The 16,107-nt window shown below is 38.6% G+C and overlaps 1 protein-coding gene across 12 annotated transcripts in view; it reads right to left on the reverse strand.

Annotated features, from left to right (window-relative positions):
* Nucleotides 1-16,107, reverse strand: part of FN1 (fibronectin 1) — a 68,406-nt gene that overhangs the window by 43,138 nt on the left and 9,161 nt on the right. For all 12 annotated transcript variants that reach the window (XM_077748705.1, XM_077748706.1, XM_077748702.1 and 9 more), the window contains exons 7-15: nucleotides 14,690-14,881; nucleotides 13,672-13,851; nucleotides 12,868-13,044; nucleotides 11,624-11,776; nucleotides 10,204-10,332; nucleotides 8,179-8,322; nucleotides 3,315-3,436; nucleotides 442-622; nucleotides 71-247 (exon numbers count right to left, since the gene is read on the reverse strand). In XM_077748705.1, coding sequence (XP_077604831.1) covers nucleotides 71-247; nucleotides 442-622; nucleotides 3,315-3,436; nucleotides 8,179-8,322; nucleotides 10,204-10,332; nucleotides 11,624-11,776; nucleotides 12,868-13,044; nucleotides 13,672-13,851; nucleotides 14,690-14,881 — 1,455 coding nt within the window. The remainder of the gene's footprint in view (nucleotides 1-70; nucleotides 248-441; nucleotides 623-3,314; nucleotides 3,437-8,178; nucleotides 8,323-10,203; nucleotides 10,333-11,623; nucleotides 11,777-12,867; nucleotides 13,045-13,671; nucleotides 13,852-14,689; nucleotides 14,882-16,107) is intronic.

Here is a 16,107-nt window from a genome sequence, read left to right on the forward strand (position 1 = left end):
CCCCGGCCCCCCCACCCCCACAGTCACCACCAGCCACTCAAAAGCTGTCATGGCAACACGTTTAGCTTACCAAGGTACTGTGGTTCATCTCCTTCCTCACTTAGCTCGTACTCCACACGGAACCCTGACACAGTGTCCGAGGCCGAGACCCATGAGACCACAAAGCTGCTGGCCGTGATTTCGGTCACAGATTCAGAAGTGGCCACAACGGGAGAAAGAGGTGTTGTCTCTCCTGTCACAGTGTTGCCTAGACAGTCACGGGAAGGGGAGAGGAAGCCTTCAGCCATCGAGAAAATGAACTACTGGAATCTATAGAACACCAGTTTTAAAAAACAATGTTGGTGCCATCCATGGAAGAATAGTACTCGAGAAGCAAACCACGTGAGGACAGCACAGCTCTGAAGAGCACAGGCACGGACATGGGGATGGCTCGGTACGTACTTGTCACCGCTGTGCTCGTGCTGGTGGTGGTGAAGTCAAAGCGGGTCACCTCTTTGTGGCCATAGTGCTGAACACTGATGAGCTGTCCCTCATATACCACACCTGGTGTCAGGCCTTTGATGGTGTAGGAATTCAGGTGGCCAGGAATGGTGGCTTCCTTCCAACCCCTTGGGGAATTTTTCTAAAGATTTAGAAGACAAAAAAATCACTTAAGTATTCACAAGGATGAACATTCAGAGATGATAGTGAGTAATCTTCAAAGAGTGAGGGACCTTTGCAGCTCCATTGTGGAGGAAAAGCATGGAACATTGAAATCAGAATAGGGACCTGTAGCAGAGTTTAATATTAATAATAATTATTAATATGGCCAATATTTACTGATAGCTTACTGTGTGCCATGCCATATGCTGTTTTACTTGCATTCTCTCATTCAGTCTTCATCTCTCCCGTCTCCAAGTTAATGGCATAACTGCCCTCATTTTACAGGTGAAGAAACAGTCATGTGACATGTCCAAGGTCTCACAGTCGCAGGAACTGGGCACCTCCCTTTTTGCCAGACTAATTTCTCATTAGCAAGAAAATATAATGAGCCTAAGTTTTGCCTCTCCCATTTTTAAATGTCTACAATGAACAGAGATATATTCTTCTCTCAAGTGGGAAAAGGCCATATATTCTACCTCTCACTTAGTAGAACACAAATTTCTTGCCTTGCAGAAATAGTCAAGGGTATAATATGTGACTCAGTTCCTGCGACCATCACATATAAGGTTCAGCTGGTCTGGCTGTATGACTCATTCTTGGATATGATTTACTCCATCAAAAGCAGTTAGCCAACTTTGGGCAAGACTGCAGAAGAATGTGATTTCGGTTTATTTAATCTTTGCTCCCAGTTTACATTTTCATATCCGTCCAGCTTCATTAATATGTCATGGATCACAAAACTCATTGCAATAAAATGTGTGGAAAAGAAACACACTTACTTCAAACAAGATGAGATCCTTTTAAGTGTAAATATTCTAAACTAAGTCAAAATACATTTGTAATGCCCAGTGACTTTTTACTTTTTAAAATAATCCAATCAACCAGCTCCTCCATAATTCAAACATTCAAGTGTCCATTTATATACATATTTAAAATTTTTAATGTTTATTTTTGAGACAGAGAGAGAGAGAGAGAAAGGGAGACAGACAGAGCATGAGTGGGGGAGGGGCAGAAAGAGAGGAAGACACAGAATCCAAAGCAGCTCCAGGCTCTGAGCTGTCAGCACAGAGCCAGATATAGGGTTCGAACCCACAGATCACACCAGATCATGACCTGAGCCAAAGTCAGATGCTTAACTGAGCCATCCAGGTGCCCCATTTGTATTTTTGAAATAAATGAAATGGATCATAGTATGCTTTAAATTTAAATTTTAACTCAAATACATTGAAAAAAATCTGAAATTAGTCATTACAATTAGATCAGATTTAATGATAAATGTTTTAGTCAATGTGAACTTCTCTAGAAGCTTAGCCATCAGAAGAAAGTATTAAAAAATACACTCTCAGGTAACATCCATTGAGGAAAAACCTGAAAATTCTTAATTGTTAAAAATCTTAAAGAAATTAATCACTTCTCTTCTTTGAAGATTTTCCAATTCAATGTACATCTTATACTTACCTGTAAATGTCCCTTATTGCAGTGATCTCACATAGTACTTCAGAGTTAGCTGAAGTATTTATTTATTTATTTAGTAAATAAAACTGGAGTTGAGATAGCAAGCTAAGAGACAAGAAGCTATTGGAGGGGAAAATATAGTGATCCCATTGGCTAACATCACTAAATGCAGAGTTCTAGAAGTGGCTTCTCCAGACACTATGACAAGAATACTGAGCATGCTACAAAAAAGAATGATTTCATGGCTTGAATTTTTCCCAAAGAGTTTAAATACAACTGCCTGACTTGGTTCAGTGTTTTGTTTCATTTTGTTTTTAATTGCTAGGATTTAACAGCTGTGACTAAAAGTGGGCATTTTTCTCCTGGGTTTAAAATAGTGTTTCTTAAATTATGAGTCATGAATTTTGGAGATCTAACAGACAGGTTTGAAGGGTAAGAAAAACTAAAATTTACTAGACCAACATCTTCCTCAGTATGATTTCTTCAATTTCTAGATGCTTCTTATTAGAAAAATCACAAGGTTCACCTTTTAAACAAGCCCACTATCACCCCTCATGAATTCTTCCCTGGCTTCATCTTTTTGCCCCTCTACATAAATAACTTCAGAGAAACAAAAGTCATGTTTTAAGAGGTGATCCCTTAAAAAAGTGAACCCCAATAGCTAAATATTAATTTTTCAAATCATGGAAATGATGGGGCGCCTGGGTAGCTTAGTCGGTTAAGCGTCCGACTTTTGCTCAGGTCATGATCTCATGGTTCGTGGGTTCGAGCCCGAGTCAGGCTGTGTGCTGACTGCCAGCTCAGAGCCTGGAGCCTGTTTCCAATTCTGTGTCTCCCTCTCTCTCTGACCCTCCCCTGCTCATGCTGTCTCTCTCTCTCCTAGAAATAAATAAAACATTTAAAAAAAAATGTTTTTTCAAATCATGGAAATAGTGTCAATAATCATTTTCCTCTGATAGAGTTGCAAGACATATGAAGCCTTTAGATTCCCTTTCCATGTTGGGGCAGAATTGTTTCAGGTGTTATTATTTCTAAGTCCTTGTTAAGATCTTTCTAAATAATCAATCTTTCTAAATTTGTCTAAATACCAAAAAAGCTAAATCTATATGTTAAATCACAGATAGTTCATCTGTTGGCTTGAAAGCTGAAAAACAAAGGTTTAGAGTGTGTTCATTTTAGAACCTTCAATGTCCCCAGTTTGTGGGTGGGATACTCACAGGTTTCCATCTGAGAATGTACTTGGAAATGTGAGATGGCTCTGGTGCACTCCACTGGATGGGGTGGGAATTGGGCTGACTGGGGGTCTCAGTTATGATGACTTGTACGGGCCCAGTTGTGCCTGAAAATGAGAATGTGAGGTTGGTGATCTTGGGTATTCACTTACTTCAACTTAAAAGGTAGTGCATGTGGATGGCCATCATTAAAAGACAGTTTTGCTTATCAGTAAATGTGAGTAGAGTAAAAAAATAAAATTAAATTAAATTTCTGGGATTACTTTTTTACATATTGCCCTTGGAAATCAATGCAACAAAATCCTTTCTCAGTCAATATATCATTGTCCCTCACATGAGAAATGCAAATAGAACTCATTTATAGCAAATAAAATAAAATTTGAAAAATGTCTCTTAGTTTGATTTTCTCTGCGTTTTCAAAGTAAGAATTTTGAGAAAATTGCCTAACTACCCTAACCCAAATAAAGTAACACAGAGCTCAAACTCCATTTATGTATCATACTAAGCTTCTTTAAAACAAATGCTCATTTGTGAAGTCTTTCATCTAGAGTGAATCTACCCACTAAGAAGAAAACAACATTCTAAAGGTCGTATGACATGATATAAAACACACATATTTCTAAATGGGGTAGGATCCTAGATGAATACACAAAAGCAGTAATTACAGGCTCAATTTTATTTCTTATCAGCCTACGCATCCCATTAGGGAAAAAGTTTTCATTTTATTTTTACTTAGTAAGTATACTTTAAAATCACACCACTGATGGCCCAAGTTATTAAGAGATCAAACTTTTTTTTTCAAAAGCAATTATCAGTTGAAATGACAGTTTGAAGTATATACTAAATTCAGTATTTCCACATCTCAATATGTATGACTGTTTCCAACAAAATTTAAAGATTTTTTTAAGGAAAAACAATATAAGGAAAGTGGAATTAATTTATTAATAGTGTAGACTCCATTTAGGATAATAATGAATTAGCTAGAAAATTTATGCCTGCAGAACAGAACACCATCTTTTCTCTAAACACTGTCTTTTCCATGATGTCGATGTTCTACTGATTAGAAATAAAAATAATGTTCCTTGTCATAACCTTTCCAAGAATTTCTAACTGCCACTCTATCAAAGAGAGCAAAAATTTGCAAGTTTAGTAAAGCATTTCACCAGATTGTTAACAGAATTAGGTTTTCTGAAAGCTCTTAGGAAAAAAAATATTGATTTTCAAACCTAATTATTATCTTTGCTGTCAAATTCTCTTTGAAAACAAAGTTTTCTGTAGCAGAACAAATATATAACTTGCACATCTGTGTAGACTCAAAAGTTTTAGAATAATATACTCACTTCCACACTGAGAATAATTCAAAGTGGTTGAAGACTAACAAATTAAGATTCTTTGAATCTTAATGCACACATGTCTAAGCCACATGAATATCAAAATCCATGTATAAAATTCTTAGTTTTCTATTCTAAAGTAGTGTATATTTCACACACTATTCACAGTAGTGTATATTTCATGGCAGGATGTTTGTTTTAATCAATTGACAGAAGTTAATTCCACGTCACTCTCTGAATTACCCCTTCTGTTCATGAAGCTCCTCAAAAATACAAATACATTTTTAAAGACAAGTGGTAAAGCAAAATGTTACAGATGTGACTTTTGTGAACATCAGTAAATATAGGAATAGCAGGTCCTTAAATTATTTACAGTAATTGGCATAAGGTTGTTTAAATATTGATTGCTTAAAGAATTCCTACTATAATTTCCTTAGGTAAAGAGACATCTGATATGTATTTTACTTAGTTTGGCAATCATGATTTTGAGGGAGGAATAGGTTTATGATGCCATCGAATGTACAATACCAAGAGTGATCCTTCATGTAAACCGTAGACATGGGGTGAAAATGGCGTCTCGATGCAGGTTTATTGATTGTAACAAATGCATCGCTTGGGTAGGGAACATTTGGGCACATGGTGGGGACAGGGGCTGTACAGGAAAGCTCTGTCTCTTCCTTTCAATTTTGCTGTAAAACTGCTCTAAAAAATAGCCTTTAATTAAAAGAAAAAGTTTATGATGGTTGAATGTCTAAGTTTTAGAAAGACAACACAAATGACAATTACTGTCCACCTTTAACCCTAATCCTGTTCCTGGGTCCACAGGGTAATAAAAGAGAGAGGAGGGAAAAGAAAACGGCGACTTGCTTGTTTTCACCTCAGTGACAGAGCAAAACTACAGACGTTTCTTTTCTTTCTAAAACTTCAAGCACTGGTTTGAAATTGTAGGTTTTAAAATTTAGGCTTATGCCATAGTCCCACTCAACAGCAGTGTGGATTTCATGCATTTAGTATATTTTTATTCAGAAAGTAAAGAAACTGTGTCCATCATTTGTAAGCACAACTAAATTCTGATTACTACTTGACTTGAATCTATATATGATTTGAAGACAGGAAATCTGAAAATTCTGACATCATTGGTTAGACATCACTACATTGGTTAGATTTGGTAAAACTAAAATTAAAGTAACTGGTATATGCTAGCAATTACTATGGTAAAAACTTTACTCCCTCTCTTAGTCAATCTGATCAGGCTAACCATAAAATAGTTAAGTAAAGATATGACACAATGTGTATGCTTTTAAAATCAGTTTAAAATAAGGCTGAAATGAATCATTCCATGACCCTGGGGAAGTTAAATATTTATGAGTTTGTGACTCAGTCCTTTTTTCTCTATTTTGTTTGCTGAGATCTGTGCTTTCTGGGCTGTTTATTGACAACCAAATGCCTCTTATCTTCTCTGAGTTTGAACAACTCCACCAAATCCTCTGTAGGGGGGAGCAAACAGGGCAAGGCTCAGAGACAGTCTACTGGGTCATCTGTGGTCCCTTTATTCTTCCCATACTCATAAAGACCCCTGCGCTAGGCACGAACCATTGAGCAAACCAGACATGGAGATAGGCACCCAGCCACCCACTGAGGGCAAACACCAATCCCCTCTCCAAATCTCCTCCTCCCTGTTCCCTGGACATTCTTCTTACTCTTTTTAAAAACTAGGAACAAAGTCAACATGTAAAACTCCAAAGCAGAAGGCTTCCTTCCCATCTAGATTTCACCCCTGTCCTGTCCACCTAAATGCTTCCGGCGAACAGTTTTGTAAGTAGGCTCATTGTAAAAGGGTGAGAAAAAAAAATTTCTCTCTAATTCATTGAGGACAATTTTCGACAAGTTGCCACATCAATAGCAACCATAAAGATAGAAACTCAGGAGCATTTCTTTAGAAGCTTCTACCCTTTAGTTGCCTCATTAAAGGAAAAAATATATATATTTAATTTCTGAGCTTAAGGTTCTTCTGCAATCAAATTTTTTAATTATTAAAAAATATTTTAAGTGATTCCTACATCCAAACCCACCCTGAATACAATTTAAGAGCCAGGTCAATGTGTGCTGTGAGCTTATTCAAGCAAAGTCACCTTGTATGGCCCTGGCAGTGACTAAGGGTTGGGGAGAGCAGGGTTTCTTCCAAGTTTGTTGGAAGGATGTATCTGGGTGGTTAGTACTTAGGATCAGAAGTGGTTAGATTGTTAGTGCTAGAAAGAACTTTAAAGGCAAGCAGCTTTAATCTCCCCATTTTACAGATGAGAAACTAGTGAGTGAAGCTTGACATGGATCTCTTTCACCGCCTGTAGCCAGGACCCACATCTTGGAGAACTCTACCTTTGGCCAAGTTGTTCGCTATCTTGTTCTCTATGATGGTGAATCTCTTATTACATTATGGAGGGATTTAGTTTACTTAATCTTTGTTTAAATGTTTATTTATTTTTGAGAGAGAGAGAGAGAGAGAGAGCACAAGCAGGGGAGGAGCAGAGAGAGAGGGGGCAGAGGATCCTAAGCAGACGCCTCACTGACAGCAGAGAGCCTGACGTAGGACTCAAATAATAAAATCATGACCTGAGCCAAAGGCAGACACTTAACTAACTAAGCCACCCAGGTGACCCTAGTTTACTTAATCTTAATTTCTGTCATAGGCAGAATCTGATGCTCTCAAAACTTCTTTTTGTTTCCAAATGTGGCCCATGTTTCAAGTGTAAGCTTAACAGAGGCCTAGGAGGCTTCGCACCTCAGTAGTTGCTCAAATAACTGCTGCCTAAAATTTGAGCTTCATAATTCACCATGCCTTGTTATAGTCACTCAGCGAAAATTAAATTAAAAAATGCCTTTTTTGTCTAAAATGAATTAATCACACCTCCAGCTAGGCATTATGTCCTGTGACTGGAAAAAAAAAAAAAAAGAAAAAACCAACCCAGCAATAAACATTTGAGAATATTTGAACTGCGTGGGCAGAAAATTGACCAAATTACTCAACTCTTGACCCAGGATACTTTGTTCTAGACTTCAACTGATCAAACAAATGAAAATTTTGACAAAAAGACGCCCTAGATGAAATGGTGAGTGAACACACATACCCGGTATTTCACATACTCTCTCTAGGCAACCTCTCTCTATTAAGAGCAATAAGATACAACCCCACACTTTACTTCCAGTATGGCTCACTGCATGGGTTGTATTTCCTCATACAGATGGGAGATGGAATTAGCCAGAGTGTTTTAACCTAATGGAATACTCTACAGTGTTCAGAAACAAATTCACACACGGGCACATTTTCATAGCCTAGTACACCTTTTACTTGATGGAGGAAAAAAAGGAAAATTATTTTAGTCAAAAATCTGATTATTAGAGACATGAGAAAAAGATGGGAAAGAGAGAGGAGGCCAATCCAGGCAACAGAGTATTAGAAATACTGATGCTGCCCTGTTTTGGTAACTCAGTTAAAAGCTCTCATTACGGACGATACTTACCTGGATAGGTCTGCAAAGGTTGGCAATGCCACTCCCCAATGCCACGGCCATAGCAGTAGCACTGGTACCTGACACCATGCACATATTTCTCCCAGGAGTCTCCAATTTGATAAAATGTTCGAGTTTCTGAATCCTGGCATTGGTCTAAAATATAAATAAGTAAAAGAAGCAGCACTGAACACATGGAGCTACAAATTTAATTTCATTGTGCTAGACCATATATATATATATATTTTTAATTTTTTAAGGTTTATTTATTTTTGATAGAGAGACAGATCATGAGCAGGCAAGTTACAGAGAGAGAGAGAGAAAGAGAGAGAGAGTGAGAGAGAGAGGGAGGGAGACACAGAATCCAAAGCAGTCTCCAGGCTCTGAGCTGTCAGCACAGAGCCCAACGTGGGACTTGAACCCACAAACCATGAGATATAACCTAAGCCAAAGTAGGACCTTAACCAACTGATTAAGGTATTCCTATATTCTTAAAAAAATTTTTTTCATTTTTTTAATGTTTTATTTATTTCTGAGAGAAAGAGACACACACACAGTGTGAGAAGGGAAGGGTCAGAGCAAAAGAGGGAGATACAGAATCTGAAGCAGGCTCCAGGCTCTGAGCTAGCTGTCAGCACAGAGCCCAACATGGGGCTTGAACCCATGAACTGTGAGATCATGACCTGAGCCAAAGTTGGACACTTAACCAACTGAGCCACTCAAAAGCCCCTCAAAAAAATTTTTTTAATGCTTATTTATCTTTGAGAGAGAGACACACAGAGTGTGAGGAGGGGAGGGGCAGATAGAGAGGGAGACACAGAATCTGAAGTAGGCTCCAGGCTCTGAGCTTTCAGCACAGAGCCTGATGCAAGGCTCAAACCCTTGAACTATGAGATCATGACCTGAGCTGAAGTCAAGATGCTCAGCCAACTGAACCCAGATGCCTTCCCCCATTTTTTTCTTAATTTTCAGACCATATATTCTTACTTTTAATGGAAACTTGCAACTGTCCTTATGTTTAAAATTTTTTTTAATGTTTTTTACTTTTAAGAGAGACAGAGAAAACAGAGCATGAGCTGGGGAGAGGCAGAGAGGCAACTGTCCTTACAAATATATGTGGTTACAAAATGTTTTGTTCGTATCCTTTACCTTACAGGGCAATTGGTAGTTAAGAAAAAAAAAAAGAAAAGAAAAAAGTACTCAGTGGGAGAAATGTTGAGCTTTCTTTTAAAAACATAATATTTCTAAAAAAAAATTATGATTTAGCTTTCAGTATATACTAACATTCTGAATTATCAATTTTGGAAAAGTGAAAATAAATTAGATATTATATTCAGCCTATATTGATGCAGCTGATTTACCATTTGAATAGTAAGAACAAAGGATCACTTTATATACCTCCTTAAATTCTGGAGTATTTAATTTTACATGCCCATGGATGAACTGATTTTACCTATGACTACTTGCTGAGCAGTTTCTAAGAAAACCTCTCACCCTTCTCTCTCAGCTTTGGTAATCTCATGTCAAACAAATTCATCTGATCAGTTTGTTTTCTTAGTGAGCAACAGGTCTCCTTTGGTAAGGGAATATTAATGGATTACCTTAGAGCTGGCCACACAGGTCTTTTAAGGCTCAACCTTCACTATTTGCTTAGATCTGGTATAAAGGGCAGCCAAGAAAAATAAAGCCTTCGGAGGGAGGTATTTACTGGCATGCTCACTTGCCCATGTTATTGCACAGTCAGCAAAGTTCTCTTTCATAACACGGATTCTCTTTATGATTCAGAACCAAAGAATTATTCCATTCCATTAAAATAAACCTGCATGTTTTACCAAACTCAACAAAAATAGATAACTGCCAATATCAAGTTGATATATTGGTCCATGATTAGAGAAAAGACTTTGCAAAGCTCTCTGCAAGCCATTGATCAAAGTCAATGGAGTCAACTTCCATATGTAATATTAAATGGTCTCCTTATCTGAAACCTGCTAACTAGTCCCAGCGTCCAAAACCACCCAAAGACACAAGGCTAATTACCAACAGGATCGCACTTCCATCTGCCCCGGCCCTGACCAAAACAGGTACAATTCAGCATGTGCCCTTCTTCATGACGCTTGTGGAATGTGTCATTCACGTTGTAGGTGATATCATCAACAATGCACTGATCTGTTTAGGAGACAGTGGGATGGTGGAGAACTTTTTAAGTTTCATGATGAAAAAATTTTAAAAAGCCATGCTTTACAAAGCATACAGTCTTTTCCTCACTAAAATATCAACACCTCCCACTAAAATAACTTTTCTACTAGCATAGATTGAACATTTTTTCAAAGCTTAGCCAGGAATACAGTATTTGGAAAAAAATAATTCTCTCTCTTATCAACTTTTTTATAAACTTAAATATCGGAGGTCAAAGTCTATACACCTAAAGAATGTGGTAAAATATACCTTTCTGCGGAAAGGTAATTTTTAAACAAGTGTATGTTTTACTTTTGGAAAAGTTCTTGCTACATTGATAATGTCCTTTAGATCTCTGCTTGCTGTGAGAAATAGGAAGAGGATTAAACATACTTATGGAGTACCCAGAATGGTGTGATGGTCTGATCTCCGGAATGGCCGGGGTGGGGAGATATTTGGATTTGGGAAATAAAATAACATCGATGGCCTTTGTGAAATTAAACACACACGCGCACAAACGTAGGCCAACTGTGTTCCTAACTCTCTGAGAGATCCTGAGAAAATTACTTTCCCTTTTTGGGTCTCAGCTCCTTCCTCTGTAAAATGAAGAGTTAGTCTGTATGTCTTTCCTTTCTGTTCTGCAACATCATATGAATTTATTATTAATCCTGGATTGTGTTACCCACAAAGGAGAACAAGTTCAGGCCAATGTCAACACACCAGTTATATGGACTATTTATTAGTTTAGAGTTCTACCCAAATCATACTCTTTGAATCAGAGAAACAGAAGTACCAAAATTGTTTTCATAAATCGACATCCCTGTATTATATTCCAGGATCCAAAGGAAAAAAACTGAGCTGAGCAAAAGAAATAGGTCTCTCTGATTGTCACCTTCAATTTGGATCTGCAAGGATCTGTTTTTAGAAGAGCAAAGTCTCTTTTCTTTACAGAAATGACTCAATCTTTTCTAGACATGAATCCAATGGCGTAACTAAAAGCTAACAGGATCAAATAATTGTGTTCTAGCCTTTGAAGTCATCTTCTCAGCTCAGCCTGAATACTTACATCCTGGGAATGTTTCAGAATTTTAGAAGTGTTCTGCCAGCTTCTCTCCACTGGCTGCCTAACATGACAAACTTATCCAGCACAGAGGACTAATGGCGTGGCATCGCACATTTCCTCTCCTGCTTTTTGGAAAGTATAAGTTTTCATAAACAAACTTGGTCCTCTCTGTAGTCTTGGTCCTCTCACATGCTCTCATTAATAAATAAGCAAGCATACCTCGGAGCTGAGAGTAGGCGACACAAGTCCATTCTCCACGACCATTCCCAACACATGTGCACCTCATCATGTGGCCCATATCATGCTGTTTGTCCCACTGATCTCCAATGCGATACATGACCCCTTCATTGGTTGTGCAGATTTCCTCGTGGGCTGTATAGAAATGGATGGAGAAATGTTCACAAGGTGTAAACACACGTGCAGTATGTGCAGTCCTTAGGATAATAGGATAGCCAAGAATTGGTTGGAAAGCAGTCTGAGTGTGCCTCAACGAAGTCTCAGGGCTGCTCTGTGCATGTGAAGAGCTTTGAGTACTAGAGAGAGCAAACATAGTCCACAGGGGAAGTATGATGTAGGGGGTAATTACAGGAAAGGCTGGGGGATGTCAAACCACGATAATGCCTACACATTCACGTAAAGGGTTTCCATTGTTGTACTACCAGTGTTGACTACCGCCCCATAATTTTTCTACTTCCAGCTTATTCTATCCTGAAGGAAAACTATGCATTTGGGTATAGAATTGTAAGCTAGAGCATGGTTTTCTTCTAAGTCTGACATTCTCTTGTGTTGAAAGAAATAAAAGCTTAAGTAGTTTTCTTATGTTTCATGGCCTCACACTCAATGAAGTACAGTACACAGCTTCTTGGCTCTACAACAGGATAAATGTAATCTATGGGGTTCTTGAAATTTGAAAACAAAGAACAGGTATTGGCTCCCCTTTCTCTATCCTTAAACTAGATCCCCCTTTAAAAAAGAAAAGATCCCATACTTGATAGAAAGCATACAGTTTTGGTCATTTTGATATTTAATAAGTGACAGAGCTTATTCTAATCAAACCAAAATTATGTGGTAAATATCGTGGGTCTGTGACTACAGCAGCTATGTATTAAATGTTGTAAGTGACTCAGTTATTTGCTTTTTACAAACGACAAACCTGTGAATAATTTGCATTTCCAGCCTTTTTTTTTAATNCAGGCGCCCCAACATTTCCAGACTTTTAAAAAAGGTATTTTTATTGCATTTATATATTTTCAGACATTCAATTCTATCAAAAGGATTTTATAATTATATACATAGTTACATAACATATAACTATATATGATATATAGCTATATGAATATAAATATATCTTATGAAGTTGTATGCTGTCTGAAAATTAAGACTTAATGCGTAAAATAGGAGTAAACTGGACACCATTCTTCTGTCTTACTGCATAAATGAGTGTCTACAGGGCTTTGTCTTACCAGCCATGGGGCAGAATCCAAACTTCTGGTCAGCATCATAGTTCTCCGTCGTTCCACACCACTTCATATTGTCTCTCCTGCCTTCAGAAGTACAGTCTGTGTAGTTATGGTTGTTGTACAGGAAGGGGAAGTGGCACAAGGCACCATTGGAATTTCCACCTCGAGTCTGAACCAAAACTGCCCAGAATAACAGACAAATAGGAAAAAATAGTATGACAACTGAGATCTTCAGTGTACAGCAGGGAATTACCACAAGACGGTTCCGAGCGAGCCAGGTCTCTGCAGCTAATTCACAGGAAGTCTACCTCAGAATACAGGAGGCCTGATAATAGAGTCGCAAGCTCCCTTAGCGTATTCACCTTCACCTTCAAAACAGATTTAAATCCAATTTCACTCTCATTTTCCCAGCCAAAAGAGAAAAGATCAAATGTTCGCTTTGAATAAAACATAGTGTTAACCAGAAGAGAAGCTAAAGCACTCGGGCATCCATCCTGTGTATTCTTTAGCCCTGTGGGATTGCCAACGGATTTTAATATGCCCATATCTTTAATCACATCATAATCCCAGTGTGTCAGAAATAACTGAACAGGAGGACTTTCCCCTCAGTGTCATTTCCCAAGAGTCCTAGGGAATGTGGAAGGGTCTTCAGCTGCTAAGTCTGCTTCATGTTTCCTGGGTCCAGACTGAATAAAAGTGATATGTCTTCTGCAGCCTCAAGATGAATGCCCAGAAGGCTGGCAAATAAAAATAGGGCATGGGAAATGGGGTTTTCTCACTGCTGTGCTTTCCGCCTGGGAGACTCACCAGTATGGTCTGTACAGAAGGAGTATTTCTGGTCTTGCTCATAATTGGAAGTTGTGCTGCACCAGAGATGTCCATCCTGTCGCCCCTCTGTGGTGCAGGAGTAGAAAGTCCTGCCGTTGTAGGTGAATGGTAAGACACACGGCTCCCCGTTTGAATTGCCACCGTAGGTTTGCGTTACAGCTACAAGCACAACCAGAACCAACACAGTAAATAGAGCTGTATTCATCTCTTGCCAGTAGCTGCTTCTTTTTAGCTTAATGGAGACTAAGCTTGTGCCCTCAAGCGGCCAGCGGAGAGAATCACCTAGTCAGTCCAAATGTATTACTCAGCGCACCCATCTTTTATGAACAGAGTGACACCTGAGTTCTTCTGCCCATGTCCTTTGTTGTCACCTTTGCTGCCATGCCTCAGTTCCCCCATTTGCGATTGTATATTAATACTAGTTAATTAATAATGCGGCTCACAGTATACTGGAGGGATCTAGAGGACTCTGTTGGCGGCATAATAATTAATACATGAGGTTATTCTAGGGGAAAAGTCAAGGGTACCAATTGTTATTGGTTACCACCAATTATAGTTATAGCGCTATCATTGTTACTACCACCTTTGTAGCCCAGAAGCAAAGCATTAGGTTGTTGAAAGATGTTTACATCACAAAGCTCCAGAAATTTGAGAATCAGAGTGCAAAATATGGTTGATTTGCTATTCAGAAAGCAACCCTTTTGTAACAACATTTTAGACAAATAAAGATAATACATAGCAGTTTAATCTGCACTACAGGAAAGAAAATACATAGATTAAAAAGATTGGAAGAAAATATATGAAATGCCAACCCTGGTTGTTATCACAGGGTGGTAAGATTATAAGCTTTTCTTGTTTGTTTTATTGTTTTACTTTGGGTTGTTTTGTTTTTTGGTTTTTGGGTTGTTTTTTTTTTTTTGGTAAATGAATGTACTGCCTCTCAAAAAATAAATAATAAAAAGTTATTAGTACTATTTTTTTAAAAGATAATACAGACCTGTCTCTTGGCAGCTGACACCATTGCCCAGGCAAGTGCACAGCATTTGCTTATTTCCTTGTGTCTTCAGCCACTGCATCCCCACAGAGTAAACCACACCGCTGTCTGTGACACAGTGACCGTATGGAACAGGTTGGGGGTGAGGCTGGGGCTGGTAAATGGCGGTTCGGACATCTGTGATGGAGCCAGATCCTAAGGGCATGAGAAAGGAAAGTCCTAAAGTTGGGTAAGAGAAACCAACTAACTATTTTCTGGAGTTGGGATCTTCAGGGCCCCATACAGATCACTCTGTAATCCATGGTGTTACTGACCTGGAACTGAAAAGCAACGCCCCTCCCTTTCTGTGTTAGCTTTTACATTCAGCCTTGGAAATTACCTGTAAGAGTCTAACCAAAGGGTCTCCATCTTCCAGCTCATCTGGAGCTACTGGGATTGTATTTCTAAGTCACAGACATTATCCTGCCACTCAACAAAGCAGATGCCCTCAATAATTCTTCACTCAATCCAGGAAGCACATGGTCCACAGGTTCATAATCCTCCACGCTTAAGTTCTTCCAACTTGCTTCTGACCACTTCCTTCCTTGGTGTAGGCCTTGTCTCATTCCCTCATTGTACCCTGTGCTGTCTTCATATTTTTCCCTTCTCCTGGAATGGTCTGCCTCACCCTTGCTCTTTTAGCAGCTTCTATAAACTCAATATAACCAGGCATTTCTTTTAGCAATATTGTTTTTAAGAAGTCCCTGACACCCTGCGGCAGACCTGTGGCCATCTCTTTAACTCTGAGCTCAATGAACGTGTCCTGGGCAGCCATTCTGGATTCTCTAGAAGTTGTTCCTCCTTCCACATTTTGTTTCCCCCCAGGATTATTTGGGAATTTGTGCATGTGTGTGTGTTTCTAAACCCAATCAATCCTCTTCACACAGCTTTGTTTTCAGAGTAAGACAGCACAATATGTTGATCTTTTCCTTAAACTCTTGGAAATCTGTTCCCCCAAAGGCCAGGCCCATAGAAGAAGATTCAGCATGGATGTCAAAATAACTTGTAGACTGAATTCAGCATCTCCCTAAGCCCTGCTCAACCCTAGAACCCAAAGACACTTCGCATATAGTGGGTCCCAAGGTCATACACACCAAAGAGCGGGCATCTGTATTTATATCCTCCACTGAAGAGCCACAATACAAAGTAACATAAAGATCCCATAGAATCAGGCTCCATTTTGTTTAACCCAATGCTTCTCAAACTTTTTTGAACAAAACCTTTTCCATATAATACTAGTAATATTAATAAAAATAGATAACATTTATTGAATCTTTATCCTATTAAGCCTCAACTACCCTTTTAATTTAAACTATTTTAGTAGCAGAGCTGGAAGAGGGGGGAAAAAAAGAGAACATAAACTATTTCAGTAGATTGATATT

This window comes from Crocuta crocuta, unplaced genomic scaffold (genome assembly GCF_008692635.1).
Source record: "Crocuta crocuta isolate KB4526 unplaced genomic scaffold, BGI_CrCroc_1.0 scaffold229, whole genome shotgun sequence".
In the NCBI taxonomy this organism is placed as follows: domain Eukaryota; kingdom Metazoa; phylum Chordata; class Mammalia; order Carnivora; family Hyaenidae; genus Crocuta; species Crocuta crocuta.